The sequence below is a fragment of the Choloepus didactylus genome, chromosome 12 (genome assembly GCF_015220235.1).
Source record: "Choloepus didactylus isolate mChoDid1 chromosome 12, mChoDid1.pri, whole genome shotgun sequence".
Taxonomy (NCBI): domain Eukaryota; kingdom Metazoa; phylum Chordata; class Mammalia; order Pilosa; family Megalonychidae; genus Choloepus; species Choloepus didactylus.
This window is the reverse complement of record NC_051318.1, coordinates 97852087-97866903: the sequence shown is the minus strand read 5'-3', so window position 1 is coordinate 97866903 and position 14817 is coordinate 97852087. Positions and strand designations below refer to the sequence as shown.

The 14817-nt window shown below is 37.3% G+C and overlaps 1 protein-coding gene across 1 annotated transcript; it reads right to left on the bottom strand.

Annotated features, from left to right (window-relative positions):
* Positions 1-1683: 1683 nt before the first annotated feature.
* LOC119506924 (nuclear fragile X mental retardation-interacting protein 1-like) lies at positions 1684-14794 on the bottom strand. The gene is made up of 4 exons (XM_037799931.1): positions 14323-14794; positions 10740-10836; positions 8604-8680; positions 1684-1789 (listed from the first exon to the last, which is right to left on the bottom strand). Exons 1-2 carry the CDS (start codon positions 14792-14794, stop codon positions 10802-10804), a joined length of 507 nt encoding a protein of 168 aa, XP_037655859.1. The 3' UTR covers positions 1684-1789; positions 8604-8680; positions 10740-10801.
* Positions 14795-14817: the final 23 nt, after the last annotated feature.

Here is a 14817-nt window from a genome sequence, read left to right as displayed (position 1 = left end):
CCCTCTTGCTGTGTTTTACTGCGTGGTCCCCACTGTCAGAACTGCAGTCGCTCCTGGGTTTTTCCCTTTTTTTGTAGACCAGTCGGTCTCCAAACACCAAACCCTGGCTTCCCCAGACCGCTGCATGGCTGTGGGTCTTCCAGCCAGCTTACTCACTCATTTCAGAATGCAGACTCCCGGTTTCACCGAGTATACGGCCCCTGTGGTACTAGCAGACCTCGTCCAGCTGGCACATCGCTGTAACTGGTATTCTGGGTCACTTTCCGGTTTTTATCTAGTTTTTTTCACGGAGGTGTTTTTTTGCCCTGTCTCACCTAGCCGCCATCTTAGTTTCTCCCCTCTTCAAAATTTTATACTGTTCTTATTTACAAAGAACAGAGATCAAAAACTAGGGAAAATGAGAGTACTAGAGAGCAAATTATCCCAAAAAAGGGAAACCAGAGAAACAAGACCCAGTTCACATACATACAAAGAAACAGGGAGCCCCTTCCACCAAAATAAAACAATTAGTGCCTTTAACCCCATTCTCCAAGAAGCCTAATGTATAAGAATAAGAAAAAGTAAACTGCATCCTTTCACAAAGGATACAGTTCAGGTTCAGATTCCTCAAGTACACCTGAAGTAAACTCAAAGAAGACTATTGAAAAAAAAATGCAGTTATGTACAGATAAAACTTTAGGCTAACATCTCCTGTTAGAGAGAATGGAATAGGTGTTAGGAAGTTATAACACCGATAAGAGACATTTTAACAGTTGGTTTCTCTGTCAGTTTTATGTTCAAAAATCACTTTTCTCCTCATACTTTCATCTTTCCACAATACTCCTACAGGAACTGGCCCTGAAACCATATGCTCTTTTTCTTTCTCTCACTCACTTCTCCCTCTTTCATTTCTTACTGCCTATGCCTTAAACAGTCAGTGAAACCTTAAGCACCAGGCCAATGAATGGGCAAACCCCAGCACACATCATTCCAGTAATATGAGTGTCTCCAACCCTTTTCTTATCCTCCAGCCACTCCCATTTACTGACTTTCCCCTGAGCCTATGTTCTATAAAAGCACAATCCCTCTTTGCTCTCACTGAACCACATCTGTTTGGAAAAAAAGCTGTAGTTCTATAATTTTATTTCAAAGCCCTTCTGGCTTTTAAAAAGATGAAGCACTCTTTAGGAAAAGACCCCCTCTGGTGGAATCTGGAATGAATGCAAGACACAATAAAAGAGGATTTCCTTAGAGTCACAGTAACTATTGGAATAAAATCACAAAACTACTCCACCTAGTGGACCGCCGATCTGGTGTGAAGTAGGTGTCACAGCTTCTAAAATCAAGGTTTGAGGAACAAACCTCTACCACTCCTTTTCTCTAATGCCAAATCATACTGCATTAAGCAGGAATTAAGAATCACTTTTTTAATGAAGATTAAAAAAAAAAAAAAAAAGAAAAGAAATCAATTCAGGGAAGAAAAGTTACTGGCTAGGAATGAAAAGAGCACCTGACAATACACTTACAGGTTATTAGTGACAAGCCTTAAAGTTTTTAATCCAAGCACAGTGATCACCTCTGAGTTTGGCTCATCTGAGAAAAATAAAAATGAAGGAATAAAGACAATGATGTGCTCTCTTTAAAGGTACAGGAGCAACACCCCAAGAAAACCTTTGGAGTTTCGTCCAGCTCTAAAATACTTACTCTATGAAACTCTTTATACATTCTTCTAACACAGCAATTACGTATCTTTTATCTTTCCTGCACGTGAAAGAATACGGTGGCTTTCTCAGAAAGAATGTAGCTCTCACTAGAAAGAAAGCAAAAATAAGAAATAAGAACTATTCTGCCATATCAATGTGGAATTCGTTCTGTTTTAGGAGTTGAAATGACATTTTTTAAAAAATTGAGAATGACAAATTTAGAAAGTAAATATATTTTCATAATAGGTTTTAAGAACATTGCTGTTAGGGAGAATATTAGTTTATTTTTGAGAAATCTATCAGATGTACTAAAAGAAGAATAATGATCCCCATATTTTTTATTAATGAAGTATAACTATAGAAATAATGTATGAACACTTAGGCATATGTAAAGTAGAACAGCTAGAGAAATAAGATATGGAAGAAATGCAGATGAATTCAGCAAGTGCCAAAAAATAATCTCAGAACACTTATTAACAAGGAAACACCACAGGTACAAATAAACCTCATCCAAAACTGTCATCCTCACTTAAGTTCCTTATTACTTTTAAGCACTTTTAAATACCACAAATCTGAACCCTCATTTATTCACTCCATAGATTCTGCTCATTCCTTTCCCAAGGTGTTTCCATCCACTATCACAGCCATACCTTTAGTTTGTATTCTAGAAACCACAACTAGAGTCTATGCCTTCAGGGCCACCTATCTACATGAAAAGAGTCAAACAAACTGAAGTCAACTTTTTATTCAAAACAATAGAGCCGCTTCCCAATAGCACTAATAGTTTTGAAATTTGACAAGCTTCCAAGATTGCCACAAAGTACTGAGACACACACTGCTATCCACCCTTTCTCTCATTCTTCCTTAAAAGCTTTGTTTGATGAGGCTCTGCAGACTCCTCTGTAGTTAAAGGTGGCCACGTGATCCCCTTCTGGCCAAGCAGAGCTACATCAAAGTCTCCCAATTGGGGGCTAAAAATAAAGCTATTGCTTTTCCAACGCAAAGGGACAAATTCAGCTACCTGTACCTTTGGCCTTTTCCTCTCCTCCTACCTAGGATGTGGGCTAAACACTTGTTATGCAGGAGTCATCTGGAAGGTGAGAGGATTAAAAAAACCTACTACAGAGCAATGTGAGAGAGCTTATGCCCTAAGGCACTGTCCAGCAGCAACAGCAACTCTGGACTTTTTTTTACATGGGAAAACCAGACCTGTTTGTTTTCATCCATGGTAGTGAGGCGGCTGTTACATATCCTGGAGCCCAATCCTAACTGACTCAAGCACCAGTGCACCCAGCCAGAATAGAATAGAAGGCAACTTCCTCAACGTGATAAAGCGCATATATGAAAAACCCACAGCTAACATCATATTCAATGGTGAAAGACTGAAAACTTTCCCTCTAGGATCAGGAACAAGACAAGGATGTCCACTGTCACTGCTGTTATTCAACACTGTGCCAGAAGTTCTAATTACAGCAGTAAGGTAAAAAAATATATTAATAAATAAATAAAAGGTATCCAAATCAGAAAGGAAGAAGTAAAAATTTCACTATTTGCAGATGATATGAGCCTGTATCTCGGAAGTCCCAAAAAATCTACATCAAAGCTACTAGAGCTAATAAATGAGTTCAGCAAAATTGCAGGATACAAGTTCAACATGCAAAAAAAAAAATTAGTAGAAACACTAAATACATTAGTATTTAGCAAGGTGAGGAGGAAGTCAAGAAAAAATTCCATTTACAACAGCAAATAAAAGAATCAAATATCTAGGAATAAATTTAACCAAGGATGTAAAGGATCTATACACAGAAAACTACAAAACATTGCTAAAAGAAATCAAACAAGACCTAAATAAATGGAAGGCAATTCCACACTCATGGATTGGAAGACTAAGTGTTGTTATGATGTCAATACTACCCAAATTGATTTCCAGATTCAACACAATACCAATCAAAATGCCAATAGCCTACTTCACAGAAATGCAAAAGCCAATTATCAAATTTACTTGGAAAGGAAAGGGGCCCCAAATAGCCAAAAACATCTTGAAAAACAACAACAAAGTTGGAGGACTCACACTTTTTAAAGCATATACAAAGCTAGAGAGGTCAAAACAGCACAGTACCGGAAAAAGGACAGATATATTGATCAATGGAATTGAATTGAGAGTCCAAAACAGACCCCCACATCTATGGTCACATGATTTTTGACAAGGCTGCCACATCCACTCAAATGGGACAAAACAGTCTCTTCAACAAATGGTGCTGGGAGAACGGGATAGTCATATACAAAAGAATCAAAGACGACTCTATCTCATATCTTATACAAAAATTAACTCAGAATAGACCAAAGACCTAAATAGAAGAGTCAAGGCCATAAAATTCCTAGAAGAAAATGTAGAGAAGCATCTCCAAGATTTTGTGGAGGTGGTGGTTTCTTAAACTCTACACCCAAAGCATAAGCAACAAAAGAAAAAACAGATAAACGGGACCTCCTTAAAATCGAATACTTCTGTCAAAAGGTGAAAAGACAGCCTACTCAAAATGAGAAAATATTTGGCAACCACATATGTGTAAGAGTTTAATATCCACAATATATAAAGAAATCCTACAACTCAACAATAAAAAGACAAACATCCCAATTTAAAAATGGGCAAAAGACTTAAACAGACATTTTCCCAAAGAGGAAATACAGATGACTAAAAGGCACATAAAAAGATACTCAACATCGTGAGCTATCAGGGAAATGCAAATGAAAACCATGAGATTTCACACCTACTAGAATAGTCACTATCAAAAAAAAACAGAAAACTACGAGTGTTGGAGAGGATGTGGAGAAATGGGTACCCTTACACTGTTGGTGGGAATGTAAAATGTACAGCCACTGTGGAAGACAGTTTGGCAATTCCTCAGGAAGCCAAGTATAGATTTGCCATATGATCCAGCAATCTGGATACTAGGTATCTACTCAGAAGAACTGAAAGCAGGGACATCAACAGACATTTTCACACCAACATTCATCACAGCATTATTCATAATTGCCAAAAGATGCAACAACTCAAGTGTTCATCAACCAACGAACAGATACACAAAATTTGGTATATATACATTTGAATATTATTCAGCTCTAAAAAGAAATGAAGTCCTGATGCATGTGACAACATCGATGAACCTTGAGGACATTATGCTGAGTGAAATAAACCAGGTACAAAAGGACAAATACTGTATGATCTCACTGATATGAACTAATTGTAACAAGCAAACTCATAGAATTAGAATCTAGAATATAGGTTACCAGGATATAGATTGGGCAGAGAATGGGGAGCTGAGGCTTAATTTGTACAGAATTTCTATTTGCTTGTAAGTGTCTGGAAATGGATGGTGGTGATGGTAGCACATTACAGTAACTGCAATTAGCAGCACTGAATTATGTTTGTGAATGTGGATGAAAGGGAAAGTTTTAGGTCATGTATGTTACTAGAATGAAAGTTGGAAGATAAAACATGGGACTGTGTAACACAGTGAACCCTGCTGGGGACGACGGATGGGGGTTACTAGTACAAGCATAAGAAGGTTCTTTCATGAATTATAACAAATGTACGACACTAATACAATAATAGGGTGGTACAGAGGAACAAATACACCTAATGTAAACTATGGACTATAGTTAATAGTACCATTTTAATCACCAGTTGTAACAAAGGTACCACACTAATGCAAAGTGTCAACAAGAGGGAGTATATGGGAACATGGTATTTTTTACATGACTTTTTTGTAAACCTACAACTTCTCTAATTAAAAAATAATTTAAAAAAACATTATGCTAAGTGAAAGAAACCAGACGCAACGTACTACATATTGTATGAATCCATTTATATAAAATGTAAACATAAATAAATCTATAGAGACAGAAATAGAAGAGTAGTTATGTAGGGATGGGGAAAGATAGAGGGATTGAGGAGTGATTGCTAAGGAGTATGGAGTTTTTCTTTTTGGAGTAATGAAAACATCCTAACAATTACTGTGGGGATGAATGCCCAACTCTGTGACGATACTAAAAGCCATTGATTGTACACTTTGTGGATGGATTAAATGGTATGTGAACATACCTCAATAAAACCGCTTTTAAAAAAAAAAAAAAAGAAGAAAGAAACCATCATTGAGGATCAGACTTGGGACAAACCAGAAAAAGACTTAATGATGGTCAAAGTGCTGAAGAAAAACATGGACAAAAAAACTACAGGAAATCAGGAAAATGATGGATGAACACAAAGAAATATCATAGAGAGATGGAAATTAGGAAAAGGAACCAAAAGCACTGAAGCCCACAATAAGAAATTAAAAATTCCCTAGAAGGATTCAATAACAGATTGGAGCTGGCAGAAAAAAGAATCAGTGAACCTGAAGATAAGGCAATTGATATCATCCAGTCTAAGAAGGAGAGGAAGAAAGACTAAAGAAAGGTGAACAAAGCCTCAGCAACCTGTGGGACGCCATGAAGCACATCAACAAATGCATTGTGGGAATCTCAGAAGGAGAAGACAGAAAGGGGTTGAGAAAATAGTGGAAGAATTAATAACTGAAAACTTCCCACATTTAACAAAAGACATGAATATCCACATCCAAGACACCTGACAAACTCCAAACAGGATAAATCCAAATAAATCCACACCTTGCCATAAATCCATCCAACTGTCGATTGACAAAAAGAGAGAATTTGGAAAGCCAAAGAGAGGGGCAACATGTCATGAACAAGGGAGCCTCAATGAGATTCAGTTCCGATTTCTCATTGGAAACCACAAAGGCAAGAAGGCAGCAGGAGGATAAATTTAAAGTGCTGAAAACAAAAAATTTCCAACCAAGAACTCCATATCCACAAAAACCGTCTTTCAAAAATGAGGGAGAAAATAACACATTCCCAGATTAACAAAGCTGAGGGAGTCCATCAGCACTAGGCTGGCCCTAGGCAAGATGCTAAAGAGAGTTCTACAGATTGAAAGGAAAGGACAATAGACAATATATCAAAGACAAATGAAGAAATGAAGATCTTCAATAAGGGTGACCACATTTACAATATAAATTATAATGACATTTAAAATATAAATGCCAGTACTATAGTATTTTTCATTTGTAACTCTACTTTCTACTTTCTACAGGATCTAAAAGGCAAAAGCATAAAATGTAATGAGAAATCAGTGGTTTTGAAATCATAATATGTGAACATATAATTTGTGACAAGAAATTCATAAAAGTTGGGGAATGGAAAGGTATAGGAACATTATGTGTATAAACTATTATAGGAACATAGTTTGTGTATACTACTGAAGTTAAGCTGGCATCAAAGTAAATGAGATTATTATAGATTTAGGATGTTAAATTTAAGCTCTATGGTAACTACAAAGAAAATATTAGAGAACATGCAAGGTCAGAGAGAAATAGAGTCCAGGTTGCCAGTGGAAGGGGCCAAGGGGACTAGTGAGTTAATGCAAAACAGGTGTAGGATTTCTGTTTAGGGAGATGGGAAAGTTTTAGTAATGAAAAGTGGTGAGGGTACTGCAACATTGTGAATATGATTAATTCCACTGAATGGTATGCTCGGAGTGGATGAGACAGGAAAATTTAGGTTGTGTATTATGTTCCCACAATAACAATGAAAAAGAAAGTGCAACTAAAGAGACAATGACAACTAAATGCATACATGATCTGGATGAGGTCTAATATGGGAGGAGAAAAGGCTCTGTCCTGGTTTGAATGTATTTTGCCCCCCAGAAAAAGCCACATTCTTTGATGCAATCTTGTGGGGCAGACATATTAGTGGGGATTAAGTTGGAACATTTGGATTAGGTTGTTTGCGTGGAAATGTGCCCCACCCAACTGTAGGTGATAACTCTGATGAGATAATTTCCATAGAAACATGGCCCCACCCATTCAGGGTGGGCTTTGATCACTGGAGCCATATAAATGAGCTGACAAACAGAAGGAGCTGAGTGCAGCTGAGTGACATTTTGAAGAGAAGCTACAGTCAAGAGGGACATTTTGAAGAAAGCACAGGAGCTGCAGATGAGAGACAGTTTGAAGATGGCCGTTGAATGTAGACTCTTGCTCTGGAGAAGCTAAGAGAGGACAAATACCCCAAGTGCAACTAAGAGTGACATTTTTGAGGAACTGCAGCCTAGAGAGGAACGTCCTGGGAGAAAGCCATTTTGAAATCAGAACTTTGGAGCAGACGCCAGCCACGTGCCTTCCCAGCTAACAGAGGTTTTCTGGATACCACTGGCCATCCTCAGCGAAGGTACCGATCGCTGATGTGTTACCTAGGACACTTCATGGCGTTAAGACTGTAACTGTGTAACCAAATAAACCCCTTTTATAAAAGCCAACCCATCTCTGGTGTTTTGCATTCCAGCAGCATTAGCAAACTAGAACAGGCTCAAAGGGACACTACTGGGGCATACGAAAAAATTGGAATAGAGACTGTAAACCTAACACCAATGTAAATTTCTTGAACTTGGTAACTGCACTTGAGGAAGACACATAGGTGAACACGCTCGTTCTTCACAAATGTACGTGGCAGTACTAAGTATTCACGGAGAATGATGTATACAACTTACACACAAGTGCAGGAAATGGATTGATAAACAGGCAGACAGACAGAAAGATGGATGGATAACTAGATGGATTGATGGATAGGATGATACAACAAAAATACACAAAATGTTAGAAGAGGTGGGTCTGGGTATCTGGGGGCAGAGGGGCCTGCTGGAGTTTTCTATGGGGGTGGTGGTGCTATTTTTGAAACTGTCCCATAAGTTTGAAAGTATTTCAAAATAAAAGTTTAATATTAAAAAAAAAAACCTACATTATTTTGAAACACTGAGACTTACAACAGTAAAAGAAAGTTATTTCACTAGTCCTTAACTTTACTCACTTTCTTCTTTCTTCCCTCCACCCTGCAATCTCCTCTGGAGCATCAACCTTCATCTTCTTCATACCAGGAGCATACGTCTAGGGGAAAAAGCCTGCTGAACATCAGGATGCATAAACTAGGCTTGTGACTAAATCTCAAGTATTATGGGAGATAACGGAGACTTTGTACCTAATAGGACATTCAGTAACAGAGACAATTTTAAAACAAAGTTAGGAATTTTATCGATTCTTACTATGACTTTCCCTTTTTTTTTTAAATTAAATTCAGTTTTATTGAAATATATTCACATACCATACAATCATCCATGGTGTACAATCAACTGTTCACACTATTATCATATACTCATGCATTCATCACCCCAATCTATTTTTGAACATTTTCCTTACATCAGAAAGAATCAGAATAAGAATAAAAAATAAAAGTAAAAAAGAACACCCAAACCAACTCCCCATCCCATCCTATTTTTCATTAATTTTTTTTTAAAATAATTCAATTTATTGAGATATAGTCACATACCAAGCAGTCATACAAAGCGTACATTCAGTTGTTCACAGTACCACTATATAGTTGGGCGTTCATCACCAAAATTAATTTTTGACATTTTCATTATCGCACACACAAAAGTAATAAGAATAAAAATTAAAGTGAAAAAGAACAATTAAAGTAAAAAAGATCACTGGGTGCCTTTTTTTTTTTTTGTCCCCGTTTTTCTACTCATTCATCCATACACTGGACAAAGGGGATTGTGGTCCATGTGGCTTTCCCAATCACACTGTATGACTTTCCCTTTAAAGAACAATTTTCTCATGTAGATTAGGGCTACTTGATGGAAAAAAAAGGAGTAAAATAATTTTGGTTACAAAGTAGATATATTACTCATTTTCTCAACTGATAGTAAATACCCAAATGAATGACCTATCAACCAAAACTGAGGCAGCCAAAGAAACAGTGAGTACACATAACTATTTGCCACAGCATGGTGTTGTAAAATAAGCACATGGTTTGGTGTCAAGAAAGTCAAACTGAAGAATCAATTCTGAGACCTTAGGCAAATGTATTTTTAATCTGTTAAATGGAATCAGTGTTTATATATTCCACATAGCTGTTTGTGAAGATGAAGCTAAATAAGAGACGTGAAAGTCCCTTAAAAAGTGAAAAGGACTCCACAAATGTTACTTATTATTAGGCTATGTACATGAAGAGCTGAGAAATTAATACATGAATGGAATAAAAAGAACATGTATCAAAAAGACATAGGGTAAAGAAAGACACAAAAACAAGAACTTACATTTCTCCAGTGAAATTGGACAATCTGCTTCAGGACACTAAAAGAGTTTTTTTTTTTTAAAAAAAGACTATTCAAAATTGCTCACACATTAAATTTACCCTCCTACTTCAAGCACAGATGTATTTTGGACATATTTACAAAGTTACTCCATCTGTGTGGTATCATCACTGCATGTTTATGTAAATACCAAAGCAAACATCACTCCAAAATGGAGTTGCATTTAAAAAGGAATGACTTTCTCAAAGTATATAGTACAGTAATACATATCATTTATTTCTCTATTTGACTGAAAGCATGACACCACAATTTTGTAAAATGTCCTTCATTCCTAAAGTCAAAAGGCATTTCTGTAAGCTGAAAGAAAACCTCTCCACACCAAGGCTTTTAAATTTTTTTACTTATCAAACATTCTGTTTCAAATTTTTTTAAAAAAGTGCTTAATAAGATTAGGACCATACTTAGAGGGTGACAGGCCAAGGAAAAATATACACTGATATCTGGTTAAATGGTCAAGAGCAGCCTTAAAGGGAAAAGAACTCACAGAGGCGCCAGGGCAACTGGAGGGGGGGGCCCAGCCCTGTTACAAAGTGGAGGCACACACATGCAAAAGCAGCTGCCAGACCGCCCTTGCTCTTTACTGACGTTTCACTTCTTCCTGAAGCAGAGAACTCCCCATCCTCAAATTGCAAATCCCAGGGTCACTGACCAAATTTGTCAAGCCATCAAACATTTCTATGAAAACCATAAACTTTTAAAGAAATAAGCCTCAGAATTTCTACCAAACGCACAACTAGACAGCAATTCTACTAAATGAATTTCAGCACAAACAAACAAAAAAGAATACCTACTTTTGTATGTTCAGACGTGTTTATCATACTTTTCTTGATTTTTAAAGCCACGATCACAGGTATCACAAAAATAGTGAAAAACTGGTTCCTTTCTTTTCTGCAAACAAAAATGAAGAGGCATTAGGCTTTTAGTGAAAATCTTTAATCAATAACAAAAATATAATTCTTTCTTTTAAAAAATATTTTGACTTTTCATCCTCATATGTGGGAAAAATTTCTGAACATATTTCTAATGTTTCTTTTTCTTTCCTTTTTAGCAAATCTATTAGGGAAAAAACAGACATGAAAAATTTTAAATGTGAGTCATCTAATGAAGACTTAGAACAGTATATGTCAAAATGCTCTAAAAATAAATAGTCAGGGTAAACTGCACTTTGACTCTTAGGAAAAATAACTATAATTTTTTAAAAAAAAAAGAAAGGGGAAAAATGGATCACTTAGGTAAAGTTAGTTATTTTATGCTTGAACATAAAACAAAAATGTTTATTACAAAGACAGCCTATATAGGAAATGGTGTATAACTGTTGACTGTCAGGATTATGCAGACAAATACATTGCACTCGCAGAACATTTTGTTAATGTTAATTATATGGTTTTTATGCCAAAATGAAGGCTATTATTTCATGTTGTAGACAGTGCTCAACATATTCTAAACAAATGGCATTATTTATTCACCTTAAAATTTAAAAACCAGATTTGCAAGCCCTATCCGAATAAAGGAAGCCTATTTTAAGATTTGGTTTCTAAAATATAACCAAGAATTGATTTTCCTTTTCCTCATTAAAAATGAGAAATATCTACCACTGAAAAACACTGAAGCTTTACAATGAATTAAGGTAAACAACAAATAAGATAACAAAAATGACACACAAAAAATCCTGCCACTCTCAATCATTTCAGACATTATACAGAGATGATGATTATATACAAACCATTTTAAATTTAAAACATTAACTTTAAATTTAATACAAGAAAAAGAAACTTAAGGAATTGTTTTTCTAGCACAGAAATATGGATTCCTAAAAGATCCTCTTTGTTAAAAAGAAAAAAAAATTTGAAAAACAAAAAGTTTGTGTCATAATTTGTTCTTAATACCATGTTTTCAATTTGTAAAAGAAAAACATTTGCACTTCTAAATACTTCCTAAATTCCCCCTCTTCTGCTAGTAATATTATTTCATACTACATCAGGTTTAATAAAATTTGTACTAAAATAATTTTCAGTTATTTTTACTCTTGATTCTATATTGAAACGAATACAATTCTGTTAGTCCTTTTTGTACAATTTTTCCATTTACTTCTCCAAAAGATTTTGTTTGAAGCTTTTCCTTCTAGATAAGATTCTCAAAGATACAGAGTCAATAAGGGACACAAAACACTGAGACAGTTACGACAGAAATGCAAGATATGAAAAAGTGACATAGGGACGTTCAAGGACATCCCCCAAACACCTTTTTTTTCTGTTTTCTATTGGGAGGGTAGTTGAAATCAGTGAAGTCTGCATCATATTTTCTTGGATAATAAGAACATTTAGCTAAAAAACAAAAAAGAGATCAGTATTTGCAAATAGACAATTATTTAAATTTTATTTGCTATAGCATGTTACTTGAGTAAAAACGCTGCTAAATTAGCCATTCTAAGAATAGTAGTTGAAAGTCAAATAAATCATAATAAAGATTAAGACTAGTCTACCAATAAGTATTTTCAATGACTAAATACTGCTAAGATTACAGGTCCATAGATGTTTTAGGTGTCTGGGCACAGGAATGGACAATAACCTAATGAAAATTCCTTGCAGTTATTTTCAATATTATAAATTTAAACAGTAAAATCTCTGATATAGCCCTGCCAGCAACACTCTAACACAAGGAAAACAAAACCTTGTTAAGTACATCTTCCTTCAAATTCTATTGCCCCTTTCCATTCTTACTGCCATTACCCAACTCAGAAACCCTGATCTTTCACGTAGATTACTGCGATGTACTCCTAGACTGTCTTCCGGTTCCTAAGCCCTCTCCTCTCCAAATGATCCCACACAATAACACCAAAAATATACCCTGCTCAAAAATCAGCAAATGGCTCCTAGAGTGCTTTGATGAGATTCCAGTTCATTTTTTTCACCCTACGCTTCCTCTGTACCCTCCATTCCTAAACCCCTGTACTGACATCTCGTTGCCTCTACCTAGAAAGCACTTTTCCCCAAATCCTACACCTTCACAAGACACTTCATCCAAAAGCTGTTCCCAGTTTCTTCTGCATTCTGAATCACTTTTATACACCTTTATCACCAGCCATACTAGTATTATAATTTACATACACACACATATACATATACATATGAACCTATCTTGCCCGACTTAGGACAGTCTTAGTCACACTTGTATTTCCACTGACAACCAGCATTCACTAGGTAGTTGGATTGCACAGCATTCACTGAGTATTTGGATTCAATTTAACCGAAACTGAATTTTGTGCAGTGCTGGAGAATGGTTTTATGTGAACAAGCTCATCATCTATATGCTCATGATGCCCAAGTTAATAGCTCCAGCCATGCATTTGTCCTCAGAGTACAGTCTCATAGCTGACAGCCATTCAATTATCTCTACTTGACATGTACATATCCAAACCCAACTCTTGTTCTTCCCTTCTAAATGTTTCATCCAGTCTTCCCCATCTCAGTTCCAGCAGTTTGTCAAAAACCTTAAGTCATCTTCGTCTCCTCATCTCACATCCCACATCCAATTCTTCAGCAAGCATGCTGGTCTTATCTTCAAAATATATCTAGAATCCATCTACCTCCCATCATCCAGCTCCAACCTAACCCAAGTCCCCCAAATCTTTCCTTAGGATAACTGCAATGGCCTCCAAACTGACCACCCTTTCAATTCCCATCACAGCAGCCAGATTAATCTTTTAAAACTTCTGAACAACACCGGTCAATGGCTACGCATTGTAAAAGTCAAGGTCACAGTTCCATTAATGATCGACAAGTCACATCTTCTACTACTCTACTCCAGGCCCAGTCCTCTCTAGCCACGATGGACTCCATTCTGTTCCACAGCTCCTGCGTCAAGGCCTTTGCATGTGCAGTTCCCTCTACCTATATCCCTTTCCCCCGATACATCCATAACTCTGATCCCTCAACTCCCTGAAGTGTTTGCTCAAATGTCACCTTCCTTATGAAACCTTCCCTGACCATTGTATTTAAAACTGCACTACCTATCATTCTGCTTTCTATATATACATTACATTCATTACCTTCAAACACACAACCTAAGTATTTTGTTTATTGTCTGTCCACACTACGATGTTAAGATCCATAAAGAAAAGGATTTCTCCATGTTTTGCTGGTTGCTATATTTCCAGTATCTAGTATATAGTTGAAACTCAATAAATAACTGCTAAAATGAATGAACAGGAGGAGAAAACATTCCAGTTGGACATATTGTGGGACATCAATGACCAGATTCCAAGACTTCAGGGCAGAATCAGAAATGCAGAAAGTGCGTGAAAGGAGAAATGGAAGGGAAGGAGAGGGAACGGTGACAGGTAAAGGGGTGCTATTATGAGGAAAAACTGCCTACCGTGAGGATTGTGGGTCTTCTGAAGCTGAGGAAATGTTTCAGGAGACTGTCTCCAGTACCATGACGTCGAAGCCTGGAAATTCCACGACGGCTGGAAGTTGAGCTGAGGCTGAGAATCAACGGGGGACTGGGCATCGAAAGGGGACTGCGCCCCGGGAAGAAGCTGGATGTCGAAGGGGGGCGGCACCCCGGAGAGAGGCTGGGCCGCGAGGTGGGGATGCGTGTCCGAGGAAGGCTCTGACCCGACCGTGGAAGGCGACGACGAAGGCGGGGGCGGCGGCGGCGGCACTGCCCAGAGCATCCAGTTCTCCCGCCGCGTTGCAGTGTCGTTCAGCGACCCCAACGCGGAGTTCAGCTCGGGGGGGGGTGGAAACCGCCCGGGAGGAGCCACGAAACCACGGGCCGGCTCAGCCACGCCGCCTGTCAGGCCGGGAACCTCGTCTGCGAATGTGGAACAAGCCTTAGACGTCATATCCGTTAGCGAGAATTACCCGA

Excerpts from the sequence above, each read along its gene's own strand:
- LOC119506924 (XM_037799931.1), bottom strand. The coding sequence starts at position 14,794 with ATGACGTCTAAGGCTTGTTCCACATTCGCAGACGAGGTTCCCGGCCTG. Across the intron at positions 10,837-14,322 it reads GAAGACCCACAATCCTCACG|AAAAGAAAGGAACCAGTTTT; the intron begins GTAGGCAGTTTT and ends TTTTGTTTGCAG.